This window comes from Triticum urartu, chromosome 7A, assembly GCF_056163025.1.
Source record: "Triticum urartu cultivar PI428250 chromosome 7A, HENAU_Tu73, whole genome shotgun sequence".
Lineage (NCBI taxonomy): Eukaryota > Viridiplantae > Streptophyta > Magnoliopsida > Poales > Poaceae > Triticum > Triticum urartu.
The window spans coordinates 719,426,083-719,450,154 of record NC_141879.1 but is presented as its reverse complement, the minus strand read 5'-3'; the positions used below and the strand labels follow the sequence as shown (position 1 = coordinate 719,450,154).

The following is a 24,072-nucleotide window of genomic DNA, read 5'->3' as shown; positions in this document are numbered from 1 at the left end:
AATTTGAAGTTTTTGTTTAAAAAAGTTCAATTGTTTGAAAAAATGTTAATGTTCGTATTTCAGAAAATATTCAAATCAGTTATTTTTGCTCTTTTCTAAAATTGTTTGTGTTCTAAAAAAAGTAACAACATTTCATGTTTTCCGATAAACTGAATGGAAAAAAAACCCTTAAAGAAGGGCCACTGCAACAGCCAAGCAACTGCATTGCAGTGATGGGCTGGCCTAGTAGAGTGCTCCCTTGTGTGTGAGGCCGGCAATTCGACACTTAATGTGAATCACTCTGTGGTTGGATGGTTAGGAGGACAATGTGATCCTCACAGTCTTCAAGTCCTATACTTTGACATTGGTGCTCGTATTTTCCTTGATTTATTTCATGCCTTTTGATGACGTGCATTCAGGCCCCCTTGTTTGAGCTACAGATTCCCAAAAATCACTTTACCTGTGGATTCCTCGAAATCAATTTGTGGCCGTGGATTCGGAAAAATCAGAAGTTGGTTGTTTGTTTACTCTACTACTAGACATCCGTAGGAACCGTAAATGTTTTGAAATGTCTATAATGTCTCTCAAAGTTGAGTTTGCAAATGAACAAATAGATCTTTTATGCTACTGGCCAAATCATGAATCCCTTTGGCGCATCCGCTAGTTGAGTTTGGGGCCGTGCGGCTAGACCTCCAGCGCCGCACATGTGGATGTGGTGACAGCCCAGCTGGACCTTCCATGAGGCGTAGGGGGAGCTCAGAGATGGTGGTGTAGTCAAAGTTCGGGAGCAGCGGGTAACAACCTGGAGGTAGGGGAGGGACAGACCGTGGTGGCCGAAGGTCAGGGAGGGGCGGAGGCGCTCAGATCCGGCGGCTTGGGTGGAGCTTGGGGGCGGCGGGTAACAGAGGTTGGGTGGAGTTCGGACAGAGGTGGAGGTGACCCAAGGCGGACCCGCGTGCCCAGTAGCCAGGATGGCGCTGGTGTAGCCGCCGGAAGGGCCTAGGAGAAGAATACTATGGTGTTGTAATATCTGTTGGGAGGGTGGCATTTCGTCTGTAATAACGGTGAAAAATCTGGGTAGTCTAGAAGTTGAATATGCGGATGCTCGGGAATCACAGAAACTGCAGCTTCTGGTTCGTGCTACCTCATAGTGCAATTTTCAGAAGAGTAAAATACACCGGCGGTCCTAAGAGTATTCTAAGTGTGTCAAGCAGATCCTAAAATTTGAAATCTTTCACCACGGGTCCTATACGTGTGTGTTTATCCATGAATTTAAGATCTACTTGACACACTTGGGATACTTTTAGGACCCGCGGTGAACAAATTACAAACATCTAGGACTCACGGTGAACAATTTCAACTTTGAAGGCCTACTTGACACATTTTAAATACTTTTATGACCTCAAGTGTACTTTACTATTCTCAGAATCCTCAGAATCGATTCCTAACAATCCAAGGTGGGTAACAGGCTGTTTTGTTTACGATCGTAGTTTTTAGAGGAGTATAATCTCATAATCCGTAGCAGAAGCTCAAACAAAGGCCATCCGAGTGGGAGGAGATTTTCCATCGATTATGAAGGCGTCTGTGATGATTTCATCAATCTTAAAATGATGTGACGGCTTGGTCCCTCGTAGATGTTCATAAGGATAGGGTGTGCGTATGTATGAGTGTCTGCGTCTATACTATCTTCAAAAAGAAAATAAAAAAACTTAATTTTTTTTAGGAAAAGACGCATGGTTTCTTGAAAAAGAAAACAGACGCACGGTTCTCGCTGGACTGGACCAATCCTGGTAGCCCGGACAGCCCGAAAAGCCCAGCAAATTTCTGTCTGCTGCCGTCCAACGCACGGCGACGAGTCAACACCCCGTTGACGGACTGACCAGGCCAGCCCAAACGCACCCATCACAGCCCTTGGCCCACCACGAGTCCACCCCAGAACGAATTATATCCACTCCACTGAGCCGCGGCGAACTTTCTAGCGCATGGCGTCTCGTCGACGTCGACGACCCATCCGGCACCAATCCCAGCCCGACGTGTCCGACCCTTCCCTACACCCACGAGCCCGGATGAGACTTGCCTGCTCCCTCCGCGTGCGCCCATTCGTGCTCCTGCATATATGGCATGATTTGATTGAAACAAAATAAGACCCGGCCCCATCCCCTTAAAATCAGGGGATGATTAGATTAGAAAGAAAATGGGAAAAACGACAGCCGTAGGATGAAGTGGGAGCACGGATGGGAGCACGGGAAGGGAGCAGGCAAGCCGGATCCCACGAGCCCCGCGCCCGTTCGATCCTCCAGCTGGTCCCGACGGACGGCCAGGGCATGCGCTCCACGTCGAGCTCCCCCGCGCCATCCACTGACGGCCCGCCACGTGGCCGGAGCCACATCGCGACCGTCCGCTCGTCCGCGTGGCGCCATCCCGCCCGCGTGGACCGGGCGTGCTCCTCACCCGTTTAAATGTGTTGTGCATCTCCTCGGCCCCGAGCTAAGATGAAGGCGACGAGCTCACCCAGTCTTGCAGAGTGAAGCGGGGCCGAGATCGCCGGTGACGATGCACAAGTGGGCGCTCTCCTGCGCGCTCCTCCTCCTCACCATGCTCCCCGATCCAGGCAGTCCTTCCTACTCACTCCCCCTCCGCCGCCGCCGCTAGAGCTCTCACGGTCTCGCCTCCTGATTTTTCGGTGATCTCCGTGGTCGGGCGCCGAATTTAGGTGGTAGCTCGTGATCTGTTGGCCTTGGGGGCGGCAGTATCGCTGTTCCAGGGGCGTTCGAAGTCGCGCTCGGGCGGTATTCGGCCGGAGCTACTCCAGACGTATCGACAGGGTCGGGCTTTAAGCAGAACCCAGGGTGACAATAGTCCCGTTGAGATTTACTACTTCCAAAGTTAAAGCGTCGGGATTCGCAAGCTCTTCCAGGGGCGCTGAAGATTTTGTCAGAATAAGATCTTCCAGGGAGTCGGCGACGAACTCTAGGTTCCCAAACCTGATCTCCCAATCGGGGGCAAAACTTCCGATCTGGCCGAGGCGGCCGGTCAGATTAGCGTGCAACACGATACTACCAAACGCAAAGATCTGGCCAGGAACAAAGATGTCCCTGGTGCGGATGCCATCGTAGATGACTAGGCGAGCCATCGATCCTTCGACGATCCAAAATCAGAACTCTCAATGAACACTATTGCAGAACAGGGCAGTATCATCAGTTCGTAAGGCCCTTTAGTGCCGGTTCCATAATCGACACTAAAGGGTGGGGACTAAAGGTCCCCCACCCCCTTTAGTACTGGTTCAACACGAACCGCCACTAAAGGGCCACCACGTGGCACGAGCCAGCGCCGGGGGCAGGGAGACCTTTAGTACCGGTTGGTAACACCAACCGGTACTAAAAGGTTTGAGGGTTTTTATTTTATTTTTTATTTTCCCTTTAGTTTTGTGTTTTCCATTTAATTTAGAGATTGTTTTTATATTATAATGAGTTACTAAATCACTAGGTGAAAGAACCGCGGATTAGTTTTAAGTGGATGGATCCTATAAGTGATCAAGTAATATGGATTATTAATAATCCGTATTACTTGATCACTTAGCTAGGATCCATCCAGTTGAAACTAATATACGGTTCTTTCATAATTGATATAATAACCCATCATCATCATATTAATATAAAAGCTCTTGCACCATATCATCACCAACAACACTAGCTAATAATCATCATAGTCATTACCACTATTTAATCATCATATAGTCATTACCGCTACACCACCAACACTAGCTTAAAAAAGAAACATTCACTTGTACCAAAAGCAAAGATATCATCAAGTTCAACATGGTCATGAGATTATTAGTGTTCATAAGACCACAAAAGCAAATCAATTTGAGATAGATTAAGTTTGAAGAACATGGACATGAGAGGACAAGTACTAAGAGCAGGAACTAGCTAATCACTCCCGCTGCTCTCTCTCGGGTAAAATAGCATGGAACATGTATAGCTCTCCTAGTTCATCATATTGGAGCAAACAGATGAACCTGTCTCTTAAACGTGGGCTGCGTTTCTGATTGCTGCCCCCTAGTACTTCTCTGCGATCATTCACAATTTTTCCCAAATCTTTCACTATTAAGCATTCCTCGGTTTTAGAAATCCCGAATGCACTCATGTGCAATGTAGGATGTATTGGTCGTAAGCTAATCATTGACATGCGACTTTTAGTCTCGATCCACTAAGGCACAACTATCATCGGGAGTCCCTGTTGAAGAACATCGTATAGTAACATACTTAGCAATGAAGTTTAGCTTGAAAAATAATGTATGCAAAAGATGCACTGAGGACAAATAGGAAAAATCTTACCATCTTTCCTAAATAGATGTGACTGTAGTTCAATACGAACACTATTGGTCGCACATTTTGAGTACTAAGTTTTTCAAATCTAGGAAAATAATTTCTCTTGACAGCATCAAGATCCTCAAGCCATGAAACATAATGACTTATCTCCTCGCAGTTTAGTTCAGGCCCGGGACAGTGGACGGTCCTGTCTACCAAGCGCTGGACATGTTTGCTTGAATGGAAATAAGCTGTCAATAGAAATTAGTTATAAACTATTTTTTAATAAACAATATCGAAGACATAAATATGGTTGAGAAACTCACATAATGGTAGAACTGGAGGCGTTTGCACATCGACCCAAATGTCTCTATTACCTTCAGTATCATCTTTTGGACGAGTATCAAAGGTGATAACCATATTAGGCTCAAATGCATAAGCCTTGCATAGTGCTTGTCAAGTTTTGCATTCAAAATAGGTGAAGGTGTCTGCATTGTATAATTTAACGTCGAAAGTATAACCATGCTCGGTCTTCAAATAAACCCTCTTTACCTCCATAGTTTTCTTAGGACTGAAACCTATCTTATCCAAGACAAAAATTCTTGCATGGCAGGGTATACGCTAGTAGAATAGTAAAAAATTATAATTATAAGTTGAAGCAAATGAAGCATAAGTCATGCTTAATTACGAAAAAACACTTGTCCTTGTGACTTACTGTATCCATTTCGAAAGTCTCATCCAGCTTGATGCTGAATCGCCTATCATCAACTAGGAAATTTCTTTCGCATAGGCCGCGCTCGTCTTTGCAGTATTCACACATACCGAAATCCTTTTCGTCGTCAGACATTTCCTATATTCATAGTTGAAACATTAATTGATAAACACTTACTAGTTCTATTAATTCAGCTAATTCAACTAGTTCTATTAATTCAACTAATTCAACTTAGTACTTACTAAAAATAAACTAGTTCCATTAATTTTCTTACTAAAAATAAAGTAGCTAGTTCTATATAGTAAAATTTTAATTGGATGATCAAATCTCATATACCTAAATTTAATATATCTAATTCATCTAACATTAATATATCTAATTCATATATAATTAAAAGTATAAAAAACTAACTCATCTAACATTAATATCTAGCTAATTCATCTAACGTTTGACATTAATATCTAACATTTCTATCTAATTCATATAACATTTGACATTAATATCTAACATTTTCTATATATATATATATATATAGAATCATCTAACAATGCTCATATAAACTAAAAGTATAAAAAACTAAAAAATAGAAAACATAAAATAATTAAGAAAAATGTGCTATGTGTGTGTGTGTCCTCTGTGTGTGTGAGGGTAGGCGCGGCAGTGGGTGGCCTTACAGCGGGGTGATGGCCGGTGCTACTTCTTAAGCATGCGTTGGTTTTCCCTTGAAGAGGAAAGGGTGATGCAGCAAAGTAGCGTAAGTATTTCCCTTAGTTTTGAGAACCAAGGTATCAATCCAGTAGGAGACAACGCACAAGTCACCTAGTACCTGCACAAACAATCAAGAAACTTGCAACCAACGCGATAAAGGGGTTGTCAATCCCTTCACGGTCACTCGCAAAAGCGAGATCTAATAAAGATAGTAAGGTAAATATTTTTGGTATTTTTGTTGTATAGATTGGAAGGTAAAGATTGCAAAATAGTAAACAAGATGCGATGTAAATAAAAGAGATGCAATATAATAAGAAAGAGACCCGGGGGCCATAGGTTTGACTAGTGGCTTCTCTCAAGATAGCATGTATTATGGTGGGTGAACAAATTATTGTCGAGCAATTGATAGAAAAGCGCATAGTTATGAAGATATATAAGGCAATGATAATGAATATAGGCATCACGTCCGTGTCAAGTAGATCGAAGCGATTATGCATCTACTACTATTACTCCACATATCGACCGCTATCCGACATGCATCTAGAGTATTAAGTTCATAAGAACAGAGTAACACTTTAAGCAAGATGACATGATGTAGAGGGATAAACTCAAGCAATATGATATAAACCCCATCTTTTTATCCTCAATGGCAACAATACAATACGTGCCTTGCTGCCCCTATTGTCACTGGGAAAGGACACCGCAAGATTGAACCCAAAGCTAAGCACTTCTCTCATTGCAAGAAAGATCAATCTAGTAGGCCAAACTAAACCGATAATTCGAAGAGACTTGCAAAGATATCAAATCATGCATATAAGAATTCAGAGAATAAAAAATAATATTCATAGATAATCTTGTTCATAAATCCACAATTCATTGGATCTCGGCAAACACACCGCAATAGAGTATTACATCGAATAGATCTCCAAGAACATCGAGGAGAACTTTGTATTGAGAATCAAAAAGAAAGAAGAAGCCATCTAGCTAATAACTATGGACCTGAAGGTCTGCGGTAAACTACTCACACTTCATCGGAGAGGCAATGGTGTTGATGTAGAAGCCCTCCATGATCGATTGGCCTTTTCCGGCAGATCACCGGAAAAGGCCCAGAGATGGGATCTCACCGGTACAGAAGGTTGCGGCGGTGGAAAAGTGGTTTTGTGGCTCCCTCTGATCGATCTAGGGTATAAGAGTATATATAGGCGAAAGAAGAACGTCGGTGGAGCTACGAGGGGCCCACGAGGGTGGGGGCGTGCCTACCCCCCTGGGCGCACCCTCCTGCCTCGTGGCCGCCTTGTAGAGTCCCAGACTTCAACTCCAAGTCTTCTGGATTGCTTTCGGTCCAAGAAAGATTATCACGAAGGTTTCATTCCGTTTGGACTCCGTTTGGTATTCCTTTTCTGCGAAACTCTAAAATAGGCAAAAAAACAGAAACTGACACTGGGCCTCCGGTTAATAGGTTAGTCCCAAAAATAATATAAAAGAGCATATTAAAGCCCATTAAACATCCAAAACAGATAATATAATAGCATGGAACAATAAAAAATTATAGATACGTTAGAGATGTATCAAGCATCCCCAAGCTTAATTCCTGCTCGTCCTCGAGTAGGTAAATCATAAAAACGGAATTTTTGATGTGGAATGCTACCTAAATAATTATCAGTGTAATTTTCTTTATTGTGGCATGAATGTTCAGATCTGAAAGATTCAAGACAAAAGTTTAATATTGACATAAAAATAATAATACTTCAAGCATACTAACAAAGTAATCATGTCTTCTCAAAATAACATCGCCAAAGAAAGTTCATCCCTACAAAATCATATAGTTTGGCTATGCTCCATCTTCGTCACATAAAATATTCAAATCATGCACAACCCCGATGACAAGCCAAGCAATTGTTTCAAACTTCACAATTTTCAAACTTTTTCAACTTTCATGGAATACATGAGTGTGAGCCATGGACATAGCACTATAGGTGGAATAGAATGGTGGTTGTGGAGAAGACAAAAAGGAGGAAGATGGTCTCACATCAATTAGGCATATTAATGGGATATGGAGATGCCCATCAATAGATATCAATGTGAGTGAGTAGGGATTGCCATGCAACGGATGCACTAGAGCTATAAATGTATGAAAGCTCAACAAAAGAAACTAAGTGGGTGTGCATCCAACTTGCTTGCTCACAAAGACCTAGGGCATTTTGAGGAAGCCCATTATTGGAATATACAAGCCAAGTTCTATAACAAAACTTCCCACTAGTATATGAAAGTGACAAAATAAGAGACTCTCTATCATGAAGATCAAGTGTGGAAAAAGGATAGTAGCATTGTCCCTTCTCTCTTTTTTCTGTTTTTTTGTTTGGCTTCTTTGGCCTTCCCCCTATTTTCATTGGCTTATTTGGCCTCTCTCTCTTTTTTTCCTCACACGGGACAATGCTCTAATAATGATGATCATCACACTTCTATTTATTTACAACTCAAGGATTACAACTCGATACTTAGAACAAAATATCACTCTATATGCGTGCCTCCGGCGGTGTACCGGGATGTGCAATGAATCAAGAGTGACATGTATGAAAAAATTATGAATGGTGGCTATGCCACAAACACGATGTCAACTACATGATCATGCAAGGCAATATGACAATGATGAAGTGTGTCATAATAAATGGAACGGTGGAAAGTTGCATGGCAATATATCTCGGAATGGCTATGGAAAAGCCATAATAGGTAGGTATGGTGGCTGTTTTGAGGAAGGTAAATGGTGGGTTTATGGTACCGGCGAAAGTTGCGCGGTACTAGAGAGGCTAGCAACGGTGGAAGGGCGAGAGTGCGTATTATCCATGGACTCAACATTAGTCATAAAGAACTCACATACTTATTGCAAAAATCTACAAGTCATCAAAACCAAGAACTACGCGCATCCTCCTAGGGGGATAAATTTTTAGAAAAAGACCATCGCTCATACCCGGCCGCCACTCAAAGGAAGACAATCAAAGAAATACCTCATGCTTGAAATTTGTTTCACAACGATTACCATACGTGCATGCTACATGACTTTCAAACATCAACACAAGTATTTCTCAAATTCACAATTAATCTACTAGCATGACTCTAATATCACCATCCTCATGTCTCAAAACAATCATCAAGCATCAAACTTCTCATATTATTCAACGCACTTTATATGAATTTTTTTTATTATACCCATCTTGGATGCCCATCATATTAGGACTAATTTTATAACCAAAGCAAATTACCATGATGTCCTAAATGACTCTAAAAATAATATAAGTGAAGCATGAGAGATCAATAATTTCTATAAAATAAAACCACCACCATGCTCTAAAAAGATATAAGTGAAGCACTAGAGCAAAATTATCTAGCTCAAAAGATATAAGTGAAGCACATAGAGTATTCTAATAAATTCCGATTCATGCGTGTCTCTCACAAAAGGTGTGTATAGCAAGGATGATTGTGGTAAACTAAAAAGCAAAGACTCAAATCATACAAGACGCTCCAAGCAAAACACATATCATGTGGTGAATAAAAATATAGCCTCAAGTAAAGTTACCGATAGACGAAGATGAAAGAGGGGATGCCTTCTGGGGCATCCCCAAGCTTAGGCTTTTGGTTGACCTTGAATTTTACCTTGGGGTGCCTTGGGCATACCCAAGCTTAGGCTCTTGCCACTCCTTATTCATCCATCAAATCTTTACCCAAAAACATGAAAACTTCACAACACAAAACTTCAATAGAAAATCTCATGAGCTCCGCTAGTATAACAATATAAACCACCACTTTAAGGTACTGTAATGAACTCATTATTTATTTATATTGGTGCTAAACCTACTGTATTCCAACTTCTCTATGGTTCATACCCTCCGATACTACTCATAGATTCATCAAAACAAGCAAACAACAGACGAAAAACAGAATTTGTCAAAAACAAAAGAGTCTGTAGTAATCTGACTTGTTAGAATACTTATGGAACTACAGAACTTCTGAAATAAATTGTTGGACGTGAGTAATTTGTCTATTAATCATCTGCAAAAAGAATCAACCTAATAGCACTCTCCAGTAAAAAATGACAGCTAATATCGTGAGCGCAAATGTTTCTGTTTTTGTACAGCAAGATCGCAAAGACTTCACCCAAGTCTTCCCAAAGGTTCTACTTGGCACAAACACTAACTAAAACATAAAACCACATATAAACAGAAGCTAGATGAATTATTTATTACTAAACAGGAGCAAAAAGCAAAGAATAAAAATAAAATTGGGTTGCCTCCCAACAAGCGCTATCGTTTAACGCCTCTAGCTAGGCATAATATTTCAACGATGCTCACACAACAGATAATAATCGAAACAGAAAGAGAGCACCATGAAACATATGACAAACACATTTAAGTCTAACATACTTCCTATGCATAGGAATTTTATAGGAAAAGAAACTATCAAGACAAGAAACATCTAGCATATGTAAAGGCGAGGAGTAAGACATTGACAATCTCAACACAACAAGAGGAAATTTAATAACATGAAAATTTCTATAACCATATTTTCTTCTTTCATAATAATTATATGTAGGATCATAATCAAATTCAATAATATAACTATCATATAGAATTTTCTCTTTATGATCCACATGCATGCAAAGTTGACACTCTTCCAAAATAGTGGGATTATTATGAAATAAAGTCATGACCTCTCCAAAACCACTTTCATAAAAAAATTATAAGATTGAACACTCTCCAAATATGTGGGATTATTTTTAGCTAAAGTTGACACTCTTCCAAACCCACTTTTAATATTATTGCAAACGTATTAATCATGAGGCATAAATAAATTTTCAAGATCATAAGAATCATCACCCCAATCATGATCATTGCAACAAGTAGTGGACATAGCAAAATTAGCATCCCCAAGCTTGGGGTTTTGCATATTATTAGCACAATTCACATTAATGGAATTTATAGTAAAATCATTGCAATCATGCTTTTCATTCAAGGAGCTATCATGAATCACTTCATAAATTTCTTCATCACAATTTTCAGATTCACGAATTTCAAGCAAAACTTCATAAAGATAATCTAATGCACTCAACTCACTAGCAATTGGTTCAACATAATCGGATCTGTTGGAAAGATTAGCAAGTGGATGAGGATCCATATCAATAGATTTTTAGCAAGCGAAGATGCAAGCAAATAGAAGGCACATGGAAACACAAACAAAGATACATAAGGGAAGAAGGCGAAGAAAAGGCAAAGGTTTTCGAAAATTGTTTTAGAAGTGGGGGAGAGAGGAAAATGAGAGGCGAATGACAAATAATGTAATGCGAGGGAGAAGAGTTTATGCTGGGTACTTGGTATGTCTTGACTTGGCATAGATCTCCCAGGCAACGGCGCCAGAAATCCTTCTTGATACCTCTTGAGCATGCGTTGGTTTTCCCTTGAAGAGGAAAGGGTGATGCAGCAAAGTAGCGTAAGTATTTCCCTTAGTTTTGAGAACCAAGGTATCAATCTAGTACGAGACAACGCACAAGTCACCTAGTACCTGCACAAACAATCAAGAACCTTGCAACCAACGCGATAAAGGGGTTGTCAATCCCTTCACAGTCACTCGCAAAAGCGAGATCTAATAAAGATAGTAAGGTAAATATTTTTGGTATTTTTGTTGTATAGATTGGAAAGTAAAGATTGCAAAATAGTAAACGAGATGCGATGTAAATAAAAGAGATGCAATATAATAAGAAAGAGACCTAGCGGCTATAGGTTTGACTAGTGGCTTCTCTCAAGATAGCATGTATTATGGTGCGTGAACAAATTATTGTCGAGCAATTGATAGAAAAGCGCATAGTTATGAAGATATCTAAGGCAATGATAATGAATATAGGCATCACGTCCGTGTCAAGTAGATCGAAACGATTATGCATCTACTACTATTACTCCACACATCGACCGCTATCCAGCATGCATCTAGAGTATTAAGTTCATAAGAACAGAGTAACGCTTTAAGCAAGATGACATGATGTATAGGGATAAACTCAAGCAATATGATATAAACCCCATCTTTTTATCCTCGATGGCAACAATACAATACATGCCTTGCTGTCCCTACTGTCACTGGGAAAGGACACCGCAAGATTGAACCCAAAGCTAAGCACTTCTCTCATTACAAGAAAGATCAATCTAGTAGGCCAAATTAAACCGATAATTCAAAGAGACTTGCAAAGATATCAAATCATGCATATAAAAATTCAGAGAAGAACCAAATAATATTCATAGATAATATTGTTCATAAATCCACAATTCATCGGATCTCAGCAAACACACCGCAAAAGAGTATTACATCGAATAGATCTCCAAGAACATCGAGGAGAACTTTGTATTGAGAATCAAAGAGAAAGAAGAAGCCATCTAGCTAATAACTATGGACTCGAAGGTCTACGGTAAACTAATCACGCTTCATCGGAGAGGCAGTGGTGTTGATGTAGAAGCCCTCCGTGATCGATTCCCCCTCCGGCAGATCGCCGGAAAAGGCCCTGTCGTGGTTTTGTCACGGTAGATGTCCTAGAAAAAGGACTTAGTCGTGGAGCCATCACTACGGGTTAACTTAAAGGGATTAAAGCGGACCAGGGACGCAAAGAGTTTATACTAGTTCGGCCCCTTGCGATGAAGGTAAAAGCCTACGATCCAGTTGTTGTGGGATTGCTTGGGTTTCGATGACCAGGGAGCGAATACGCTTTGCCTGAGTCTCGAGTTGTCGTCTCTTGTCCTGAACCGCCGCCGGGTCGTCCCCTTATATACACGGGTTGACGCCCGTCGGTTTACAGAATCCCGAGGCCGGCTCATAAACGTGTCCGGCTCGGCCTCTGCTCTTTCTATCTTACAACACAAGTTTACATATCCATACCAATTTATGTCTACAAGCCTTAAACCGGCTTTGGGCCCTGGGCCTTCATAAAGCGTCACCGTCTTTATCTTCATGGGCTTCTGGTATAGTGAACCACTATGGGGTTAACCCGTCCTCTCCTGTCCGGTTTACACCCATTGGTAATATCCCCAACATTAGGCCCCAGATTGATTTGAACTGGTTCATGTCAATCCTCAATACTTAAGAAAATTTCTTCCCCAGCACCTTCACATAGTCTTGTAAACTGTCGTGACGTCACCTTCCAGGACCATGATAAATCGGTATGATGTCATCTATTATTAAAAACTGTATATAACCCACCTTCATTAATGGGCCTCCGACAATCGAGGCAACAGAGCTGTCACATATCCCATTTTTTGGGCTCCTCGATTCTCGCGCCTGCCTTTATCCATTCACCTTATAAATAAGCCGAGGGGTCCCTTTCACTTTTCCCCCTCGTGCCTCTTCGCGTCGTCTTCTTCCTCGCACTGACCGACCTTTGAGATCTACCGCCGTCGTCATCCTTCGCCTCTACCTCAACGACGACCGCTGCATCATCCTGACCGTACCAGAGAAACGATGCGATCCTCCGCTGCTCCCTCAGCACCAGTAAGTTCCTTTTTTCCTTACCCTAGATCCACCATTAGGGTTCGGTGTTCCTCATAGCTTTTCAAAGTTCTTGAAGCTGTTCTTCCTTGTTCCTCTTTAGTAATACCGATGGCTAGTTAGATCTGATTCTTCCAGTACCCTTGTAATTTAAACTCCCTTTTCCTTTCTTAATAGATTTGCTTTATGTCAAATTCATCTAACTTCACTGAACCCTTTGAGCACTTGGAACTAGGTTAGAATATATTTTGATTTTCCACCGTACGGCAGATCTGAAATTACCGTACCAATCTGTGAAACTTGTTTTTCCTTTACTCACACATCTTTAAACTTGTATCTTCAATACCAGACTAGGCGATTTAATCCCATAGATAAAATGATGACCCAGTAGATACCATTAGTCCCCTGGTGAACCGCCAAGCCGCTTTATCTTTGCACATATCCCATGTCTGATTTCGGTTTAACCATATCAGACTCCAGTTTACTAATATGTGTACATCTCTGCTTTAATTTGCATCACTTTATCCTTGTCCATTATAAATCTTAAACTAACAATAATCATGTTTCAGATTTTCATTGCCATGGCCAAGCAAGTGTATGAATGCAACTGGGTTCCTTCTCGAGTAACCGAAGATCAGTTAAACAACTGTGTTGCAACGGGCGCTTTAGCCAAGAAAAATGTCATCCACTGGAGGGTCTCTGGCCTGGAAACTCCTCCTACACCCAAGGACGGAGAGGTAGTTGTGTTTGTTGATCACCTGAATCGAGGTTTTAGCCCTCCCAGTTCAATTTTTTTCCGAGATGTACTAGCCAGTTTTCAACTTCACCCTCAAGACATCGGTCCCAATTCTGTGACCAACATCTGCCACTTCCAAGTCTTCTGTGAAGCTTATCTGCAAGAGGAACCTACAGTTGAGATGTTTAGAGATTTCTTTCACTTAAACCATCGCACAGAGTTCACAGATGGACCCAATACAGAATTGGGCGGAATGGCGGTTCAAAAAAGGAAGGAAGCTACCTTCCCTCATCCCAAACTCCACAGTCACCCCAAAGAGTGGAACCATACTTGATTTTACTGCAAAGATACATCTCCAATTGATGAGAACCCCTTGCCGGGTTACCGCCCTCACCGCCTTAGTAATACACATCCTTTTCCTCAGAGGTTGACTGCAAGAGAAAGGGCCACCTATGCCCCTCAACTATCAAAGCTTAGAGCCTTCATGATGAACGGTTTAACAGGTGTTGACCTTGCTCGTTGTTGGATAAGCTAGAGTATTCTGCCCTTAAGCCGGTGCCCCAGTTTGATGTGTGAGTACATAGGGAGTTTGAAGGATGCTCAACGACACATTGATATTCAGCTTACAGATGCAGAAGTTACTGAAGCTGTAAAGAAGATGCTGAATGAACCGGAGGCTGTCTGTGGCCAGACCAGACTACTCCCTTTCTGCACCTTCAACAAACCGCCAGCTGTAAGAATCATTTAACCTTGTTATCTTAAGTTGCTTTTGTCCAAATATTCTCTGAAAGTTTGATTATTTTCTGACAGAGTAATGATCCGTTCTGGAATAAGAAACCCCAAGACAAACCGGCAAAGCCTCTTCTCCCACAGACTAAGGTTGTTAAGAAAACTGCCAAGAAAAGGACCACTGCATCCTCCGAGCTAAATGTTGATGACGATGTGGGTAACCCGGAATCAGAGGTAGAACTTGACTCTCTTGGTTCATTTTTTATACACCTCATTGACAATGACTTTTATCAGGACGACGCTGAAGGCAGTCCAGCTGATGACGTAGAGGTAATCATTCTTTCCTCTGATTCAAAACCTCTGTTGTAGCGATCAGACCTCAAACAGTCTAACCTCTATGCATCAGTGTCATCCCTGGATCAGTAATGCTGACACGCACAATACTTGAAGGATTTATAACAGAGTAGCAATCACATACACTTATTACAACGAATGTCTCAAAAGAGAACTTAATACAAATAATATGGCTTAAGGCCATCTAATAACGATAACAGCGGAAGGCTTGGAAGATAAGCGAGTCCATCAACTCCAACGGCATCACTGAGTATAGAACCACGACCTAAGGCACCTTACTCGTCGTCTGAAAAGTCTGCAACATGAACGTTGCAGCCAGAAAATGGGTCAGCACATGGAATATGCTGGCAATGTAACACATAGAGAGTAATATGAAAGAGTAATGCTATACTACATGCATATATGGCTGGTGGAAAGCTCTATGGTTACAGTTTTGCGTAAAGCCAATTTTTCCCTACTGCAAAGGAATAAATTTTATTTAACTATCTTGGTGGTTGTTAAACATTGAGAATGGTTGACAGCATTCTCAATCCCAATTAAAAATATCATCATTAAAACACAACAATATTAATTAAAGTAACATGATGAGATTCACATGATATCCAAGTACTAGATACTCAAGATGTCCATAACCGGGGACACGGCTAACCATGATTAGTTTGATACACTATGCAGAGGTTTGTGCACTTCTCCCCAAGAGACTCGATCTCCTCCGTTGGGATTCTCGCACTACATGGTGTTTGAGAAACGGATGACCGAGACATAGCCTTTTAGAAGCGCTAGCACCTTACGAACGGGTAGACAGTACCAACCTACATCCCCTACATCTGCTAGTCTACCACTGTAAGAGTTCGCACGACTTAGTCAACTATGCTAGAGCCCATAGTAGCTTGTGGCTGCACACGGAAGTTTCTAGCATGAATAATCTAATGATCCCTTTGAGCCTGGGTGGCAGTCCATAAAGAAAAACAGGAAATCCTGGAATACCCAGGTACCTCAATCCACCCAGATGTGTGTTTAAGTTGCCACCTTAAATAAACCATTAATTAACAATCTCACATCTGTCATGGATACACTCAGCCAATCCACGTCTACTAGCATAGCATGGCATAATAAGAAAATGTAGAAGTAACTCCCAAGGGTTTGATAATAAAATAGGTAATAGGTAGTACCTCATCTACTTCCCAAAACCCACAATTTAATTAGATCCTAATCATGCAATGTTTAAGGATTGATCTAATGCATAAAAACTGGGTATGAAAAGGGATATGATCAAAGTGTTACTTGCCTTGCTGATGATCCGCGAAACCTAGATATTCGAAGTAGCAAGCGGCGCACTCCGGATACTCTATCACAAACAAACAAGTATACAATAAGTACTCATCTAATGCACAGGTAAAACTCAAATAAAAGATCTAACCATAAAGTTCAACTTAAGAACTCCGGTTTGCAAAAAGAATCAACTCGAACGAAGCAACGAAAGTCAAACGGCGAAAGAAACAAGCTTCGTTTACTAATCTGGACCTAAGTCAAATTTTACAGAAGCAAAAACTTGTTTGAGTTGATTATTCGGAAAGAGGGTTTTGAGACAAAACTCTAGGCGCTTGAATCGCCTGATTCCGATAAACGGGCGAAAAGTTATACTAGATTGAAAATCGGATCAGAAATCGCGATCTGGAATAATCGCGGAAAATCCGAGAAGAAGAAAAATGGACGAACAGATTAACGAACGAACGTTCGTTATCTGGATCTAAACGAAGAACGCGTTCGTTAAAACGAACGAACGAGCGAACGCTCGCTAATTAACCTAAACCAAAAAAACCGATCTAATAAAAAAACAGATCTAAAAACCGACGAAATACCGACGGAAAAACCGAACGAAAACCGGACGGTTTTCTCGAAGAAAACCGCCGGCGGCGCGGGCGGCGGCTACCTCTGGCGAGGGGTCGGCGACGGCGGGGCGGTCGGCGACGGGGCTTCCGGCGAGGCGGCGCGGGCGGCGGCGGCGAGGGGCGGCGCGACGACAGGGTGCGGCGGCGTCGGGCGGCGGGGCTCGGGCGGCAGCGGCGAAACGCGGCGGCGGCGCGGGGCTCCGGCGCGGCGGCGGTTGGTGGCGGCGCGGGCAGCGGCGATGGGCGGCACTAGGGTTTGGGGCGGCGGGGGCGGCTCGGGTGGGCTGCGGGGTCGGCCTCCCCGGCTTATAAGGCCGGCCAGGCCTAGAGTCCCAGGCGGACACGGCCCGGTTAGGTCGGTTCGTTTTTTCTAAAAAAAGAAATCGCGTAGAAAAACAAACGAAAGAAATACTAAAGGGACTCCAAAAATCCCAAAATAAATTTTCCCCGGCTTCTAAAATCAAGCCGGACAAGATGAACATTTATTTGGGGCCTAAATGCAATTTGGAAAAACATGCACTTTTCCTAAATTCAAATAAAATAGCGATAAACTCTAAATAAAATCTTATTTGATTTTTTTATTAAATCTTCAATATTTATTTATTTTGGGAAAGTCATTTTATTCCCTCTCTCATATTTTGATTGATAGAAATAATTGGAGATAAAATAAATAAAACCAAATGATCCTATTTTCAAAATTTGAGAAAACTCAAATATGAAAATAACGAAATCTCCAACTCTCTCCGTGGGTCCTTGAGTTGCGTGAAATTTCTAGGATCAAGCCAAAATGCATTAAAATATGATAGGCAAATGATGACCTATGTATACCATTCCAAATTGAAAATTTGGGATGTTACAAACCTACCCCCCTTAAGATGAATCTCGCCCTCGATAGAAAATAGGTGAGGGTGGTCCTTCAACTTTTCCCTTGCTCATTTTCTCCTTAATAGAGGCAATCTCCTTGTCAGTTGCCTGAGCTTCTCTGATCTTATCCATCAAAGTAGACTGTATCTCCAATGCTGCTACATAGCCTCTCGGAACTATCTCCAAACATAGCTCTCGAAATTCCTCGGCTAACTCCTTTGGTAAACCTCCGGTCATTAGTGTGTTGACATGGCTCTTCCGGCTCAACACATCTGCTACTACGTTAGCCTTTCCGGGGTGATAATGCAATCTCATATCATAATCCTTGATGAGCTCCAACCATCTCCTTTGCCTGAGATTCAACTCCTTCTGCGTGAAGATGTATTTCAAACTCTTGTGATCCATGTACACCTCACAGTGGTTTCCAATGAGAAAATGTCTCCAAGTATTCAATGCGTGTACTACGGCTGCTAACTCCAAATCATGTGTAGCATAATTCAACTCATGGGGCTTAAGTTGTCGTGAAGCATATGAAACAACTCTTCCCTCCTGCATAAGTACTACTCCCAGTCCTCGACGTGAAGCATCGCAATACACCTCATAATCCTTGCGCTGATCTGGCAGAATCAACACTAGTGATGTAGCTAAACGTTTCTTCAACTCTTGGAAACTAGCCTCACATTCCTCAGTCCAATTGAACTTGGTATCCTTCTTTAATAACTCCGTCATAGGCTTCGCAATCTTCGAGAAATTCTCAATGAATCTCCGGTAGTACCCTGCCAGTCCAAGGAAACTCCGGATCTCTCCAATAGTCGTTGGTGCTTCCCAGTTTGTCACAGTGACAACTTTGGTGGGATCTACTGCTATACCTTCTCCGGATATAACGTGTCCGAGGAATCCAACTTCCTTCAACCAAAACTCAGATTTGCTGAACTTGGCATATAACTGATGTTCTCTGAGCTTCTCAAGTACTAAACGCAAATGCTCCTTATGCTCTTCTTCATTCTTTGAATAAACCAAAATATCATCAATGAACACCACGAAGAACTTATCCAAAAACTCCATAAACACCTTGTTCATCATGTTCATGAAATAGGCAGGTGCGTTAGTCAGCCCAAATGACATAACGGTATACTCATACAGTCCATACCTGGTGGTAAAAGCCGTCTTGGGTATATCCTGCTCCCGAATCTTTAACAGATGGTATCCTGATCGCAAATCAATCTTGGAAAATACCTTAGCTCCTTGCAATTGGTCAAACAAATCGTTGATCATCGGCAACGGGTACTTGTTCTTAATTGTCACTTCATTCAATCCTTGATAATGAACAACCATCCTCAATGATCCATCCTTCTTATCCACTAGAAGTACTGGCAATCCCCAAGGCGAAGAACTTGGGCGAATAAAACCTTTATCAAGTAACTCTTTAATCTGCTTCTTAATTTCCTCCAAATCTTGTGCAAGCATCCGGTATGGTCTCTTAGATATCGGCCCTGTGCCTGGCAAAAGCTCAATCAAAAACTCAATGTCTCTATCCAGTGGCATGCCTGGCAACTCCTCTGGAAATACGTCAGGGAAATCCTTCACCACTGGTACTTCCTCCTGCACAACTTCTGATAAGGAATTTACTTGAGTCCTCCTCGGTACGTGCCGGGATACATACTTGATCCTTCTTCCTTCTGGTGTCGTAAGCAAAATCGTCTTACTGGTGCATTCAATGTTCCCTCCATACTTCGATAACCAATCCATGCCTAATATCACATCCAATCCTTGCGATTCCAATACTATTAGGTCTGAGGGAAACACATAGTTACCCATCCTTAATGGTAACCGATCACACCATAGACTAGCCATATATTTTGCTCCAGGCGAGGTTACTAACATGGGTGACCTAAGGGCTTGGGTTGGCAATTTATATTTATCCACAAATCCCCTTGATATGTATGAATGCGATGCACCCGTATCGAAAAGAACGACTGCAGTAAATGTCTTAACCAAAAACTTACCTATTACTGCATCTGGCTGAGCTTCAACCTCCTCCACATTAACGTGGTTCACCTATCCCCTGTTGAAAGGGTTCGGCTTCTTCCCTGAGCTTCCATTGCCATTTCCATTCTGGGCTTTGGGACATTCATTTGCATAATGTCCAGTCTTCTGACACTTAAAGCAAGTGACTTGGCTCAGGTCTCTCTTGCCTGGGGTTGACGGGTTGGTGCGGTTTTGTCCATTTCTTCCTCCATTCCCGTTACCATTCTTGGAACCATTATGATTGTGCGAGCTACCTCCTCCATGGGTATGCTGAAACTGTCCTCCCAGTTTCGGGGTAAAGCGTAGCTTTTGCTGAGCTCCAGAATTGTACTTCCCTTGACCATACTTCCGCTTGTGGTTTTCAATCTGTTGTTGCTTCCCTTCAATCATAAGAGCACGATCTACCATCTCCTGGTAGTTGTTGAAAGTTGCTACCATCAACTGCATGCTGAGCTCATCATTCACTCCTTCCAGAAACTTCTCTTGCTTAGCTGCATCTATAGCAATGTCATCCGGGGCATAACATGCTAACTTACTAAAGTCCTCCACATACTGGCTTACAGTGCGTCCTCCTTGGCGTAAGTTGCGAAACCCATGCTTCTTCATGGCCATAGCTCCTGCTGAAACATGGGCAGTGCAGAAAGCTTGCTGAAACTGATCCCATGTGACAGTGTCAATATGGTGTGTGGTTGTGTAATTCTCCCACCATGATGCTGCGGGTCCATCAAGCTGATGTGCGACAAAATGCACTCTCTCCGCATCTGTGCATCCTGCAGTGGCCAGCTCCCTTCCAACCTTGCGGAGCCAATCATCTGCAACAATTGGCTCGGTGCTACTGGAAAACATGGGCGGATTTAGCCTCAAGAAACGAGTCAAATGGTCAACAGGTGGTGGTGGTGGTTTGTTGTTGTTGTTGCCTTGGTTCTATACTAGTGCTTGCATCGAAGCATTCTGCTGCTGAATCTGAGTGATCTCCGGTGGGAAAACAAATCCGGTGTCGCGTCTCGGAGGCATCTGAGGGTGTTAGAGAAGATGAGAATATAGAATAGAATGATGTCTAGTGAGAAAACACTACCCATATGCACATGAGACAAACGCAAACAATATCACTCCAATCAATTCAAACAAATATATACAACGGTCTATCTATCGTTACAAAAGTGCTCGGACTATACTAGATACATGGGGGAAATACTACTACTGTTATGGTGGTCAACTAGAAAAACTGCTTCGATGAAGACTCCATGATATCCGCTCCAGCTTCATCAACATAGTCATCAACCCTGTCGTCGGGGTCCGAGTCGGTGTCGTCGATGATGATATAGTTATTCAGGCAAGTGGAATCATCGTCTTCTCTTCCTGGTGCGGGGTCTCCCATGAAAACTCCTAGCTTCCTGGTTAAGTCGTCATTCTTCTCCACTAGCACTTCAATTTCCTCCATATAATCTTCACGTGTAGCCTTGAGTTCTTCTTCTAGTTCCGTGATCTTGGTCAAGGCCTTCTGCATATCCATCATGCCTGCGCACATCTGGTTCTCCTGGCGTCGGATATGCTGGTTTAAATCCTGGAAAAAAGTTGTGATTGATCTATCCTTCCTGGTGCTGATCATCTCCCATTGCTCATCTCGGCGCCCACAAATCTGGTAGATAGTATCCTTGATATCATTGCGGTATACTTCTCCAATATGTCCCATGGTGATGTGAGCTGCCATGCTCTTTCCTAGATTCCAGGTTGGTGCATCAAAGGAAAACTCTATGGGCTCCGTGATTGGCGTGAACGTCCTTCCTGGAACTTGAACTTGAATCATCCAGCGCTCCTCTTCGGGTAAAGTGGTGTTGTAGGTCCCGGTGAAGCTTGGTACTCCGATGTTCAGGTATCTAGTGACTTCCTTCAAGTGACGTCCAAAGGGTGTATCATCATCCGGTTGCATGAACTTGTTCCTTGCATCCGCCATCCTAAAAGAGTAGAAAAGATGAGGAGTCGGAAATGACAAGAAAGAGTAGTGTTCTAGGGCTTTAGCTTAGTGCTCGTGTCCTACAGTCAGCGTGTGCTCTGATACCATCTTGTAGCGACCATACCTCAAATAGTCTGACCTCTGTGCATCAGTGTCATCCCTGGATCAGTAATGCTGACACGCACAGTACTTGCAGGATTTATAACAGAGTAGCAATCACACACTTATTACAATGAATGTCTCAAAAGAGAACTTAATACAAATAATATGGCTTAAGGCCATCTAATAACGATAACAGCGGAAGGCTTGGAAGATAAGCGAGTCCATCAACTCCAATGGCATCACTGAGTATAGAACCACGACCTAAGGCACCTTACTCGTCGTCTGAAAAGTCTGCAACATGAACGTTGCAGCCCGAAAACGGGTCAGCATATGGAATATGCTGGCAATGTAACACATAGAGAGTAATATGAAAGAGTAATGCTATACTACATGCATATATGGCTGGTGGAAAGCTCTATGGTTACAGTTTTGCGTAAAGCCAATTTTTCCCTACTGCAAAGGAATAAATTTTATTTAACTATCTTGGTGGTTGTTGAACATTGAGAATGGTTGACAGCATTCTCAATCCCAATTAAAAATATCATCATTAAAACACAACAATATTAATTAAAGTAACATGATGAGATTCACATGATATCCAAGTACTAGATACTCAAGATGTCCATAACCGGGGACACGGCTAACCATGATTAGTTTGATACACTCTACAGAGGTTTGTGCACTTTTCCCCACAAGACTCGATCTCCTCCGTTGGGATTCTCGCACTACATGGTGTTTGAGAAATGGATGACCGAGACATAGCCTTTCAGAAGCGCTAGCACCTTACGAACGGGTAGACAGTACCAACCTACATCCCCTACATCTGCTAGTCTACCACTGTAAGAGTTCGCACGACTTAGTCAACTATGCTAGATCCCATAGTAGCTTGTGGCTGCACACGGAAGTTTCTAGCATGAATAATCTCATGATCCCTTTGAGCCTGGGTGGCGGTCCATAAAGAAAAACAGGAAATCCAGGAATACCCAGGTACCTCAATCCACCCAGATGTGTGTTTAAGTTGCCACCTTAAATAAACCATTAATTAACAATCTCACATCTGTCATGGATACACTCACCCAATCCCCGTCTACTAGCATAGCATGGCATAATAAGCAAACGTAGAAGTAACTCCCAAGGGTTTGATAATAAAACAGGTAATAGGTACTACCTCATCTACTTCCCGAAACCCACAATTTAATTAGATCCTAATCATGCAATGTTTGAGAATTGATCTAATGCATAAAAACTGGGTATGAAAAGGGATATGATCAAAGTGTTACTTGCCTTGCTGATGATCCGCGAAACCTAGAGATTAGAAGTAGCAAGCGGCGCACTCCGGGTACTCTATCGCAAACAAACAAGCATACAATAAGTACTCATCTAATGCACAGCTAAAACTCAAATAAAAGATCTAACCGGAAAGTTCAACTTAAGAACTCCTGTTTGCAAAAAGAATCAACTCAAACGAAACAACGAATGTCAAACGGCGAAAGAAACAAGCTTCGTTTACTAATCTGGACCTAAGTCAAATTTTACAGAAGCAAAAACTTGTTTGAGTTGATTATTCGGAAAGAGGGTTTCGAGAAGAAACTCTAGGCGATTGAATCGCCTGATTCTGATAAACGAGCGAAAAGTTATACTAGATTGAAAATCGGATCAGAAATCGCGATCTGGAATAATCGCAGAAAATCTGAGAAAAAGAAAAACGGACGAACCGATTAATGAACGAGCGTTCGTTATCTGGATCTAAACGAAGAACGCGTTCGTTAAAACGAACGAACGGGCGAACGCTCGCTAATTAACCTAAACCGAAAAAAACCGATCTAATAAAAAAACGGATCTAAAAAAACCGACGAAAAAACGACGGAAAAACCGAACGAAAACTGGACGGTTTTCTCGAAGAAAACCGCTGGCGGCGCGGGCGGTGGCTACCTCCGACGAGGGGTCGGCGACGGCGGGGCAGTCGGCGGCGGGGCTTCCGGCGAGGTGGCGCGGGCGGCGGCGGCGAGGGGCGGCGCGGCGGCGGGGTGCGGCGGCGTCGGGCGGCGGGGTTCGGGCGGCGGCGGCGAAACGCGGTGGCTGCGCGGGGCTCCGGCGCGGCGGCGCTAGGGTTTGGGGCAGCGGGGGCGGCTCGGGTGGGCTGCGGGGTCGGCCTCCCCGGCTTATAAGGCCGGCCGTGCCTAGAG

At 42.6% G+C, this 24,072-nt stretch overlaps 1 protein-coding gene and 1 pseudogene across 1 annotated transcript; both read right to left on the bottom strand.

The window, feature by feature from the left end:
• Positions 1-14,033: 14,033 nt before the first annotated feature.
• On the bottom strand, positions 14,034-20,844 carry LOC147962186 (uncharacterized; annotated as a pseudogene).
• A 202-nt stretch (positions 20,845-21,046) lies between these two features.
• LOC147962185 (uncharacterized) lies at positions 21,047-21,784 on the bottom strand. The gene has a single exon (XM_087536313.1). It carries the CDS (start codon positions 21,782-21,784, stop codon positions 21,047-21,049), a length of 738 nt encoding a protein of 245 aa, XP_087392439.1.
• Between the last annotated feature and the right edge of the window lie 2,288 nt (positions 21,785-24,072).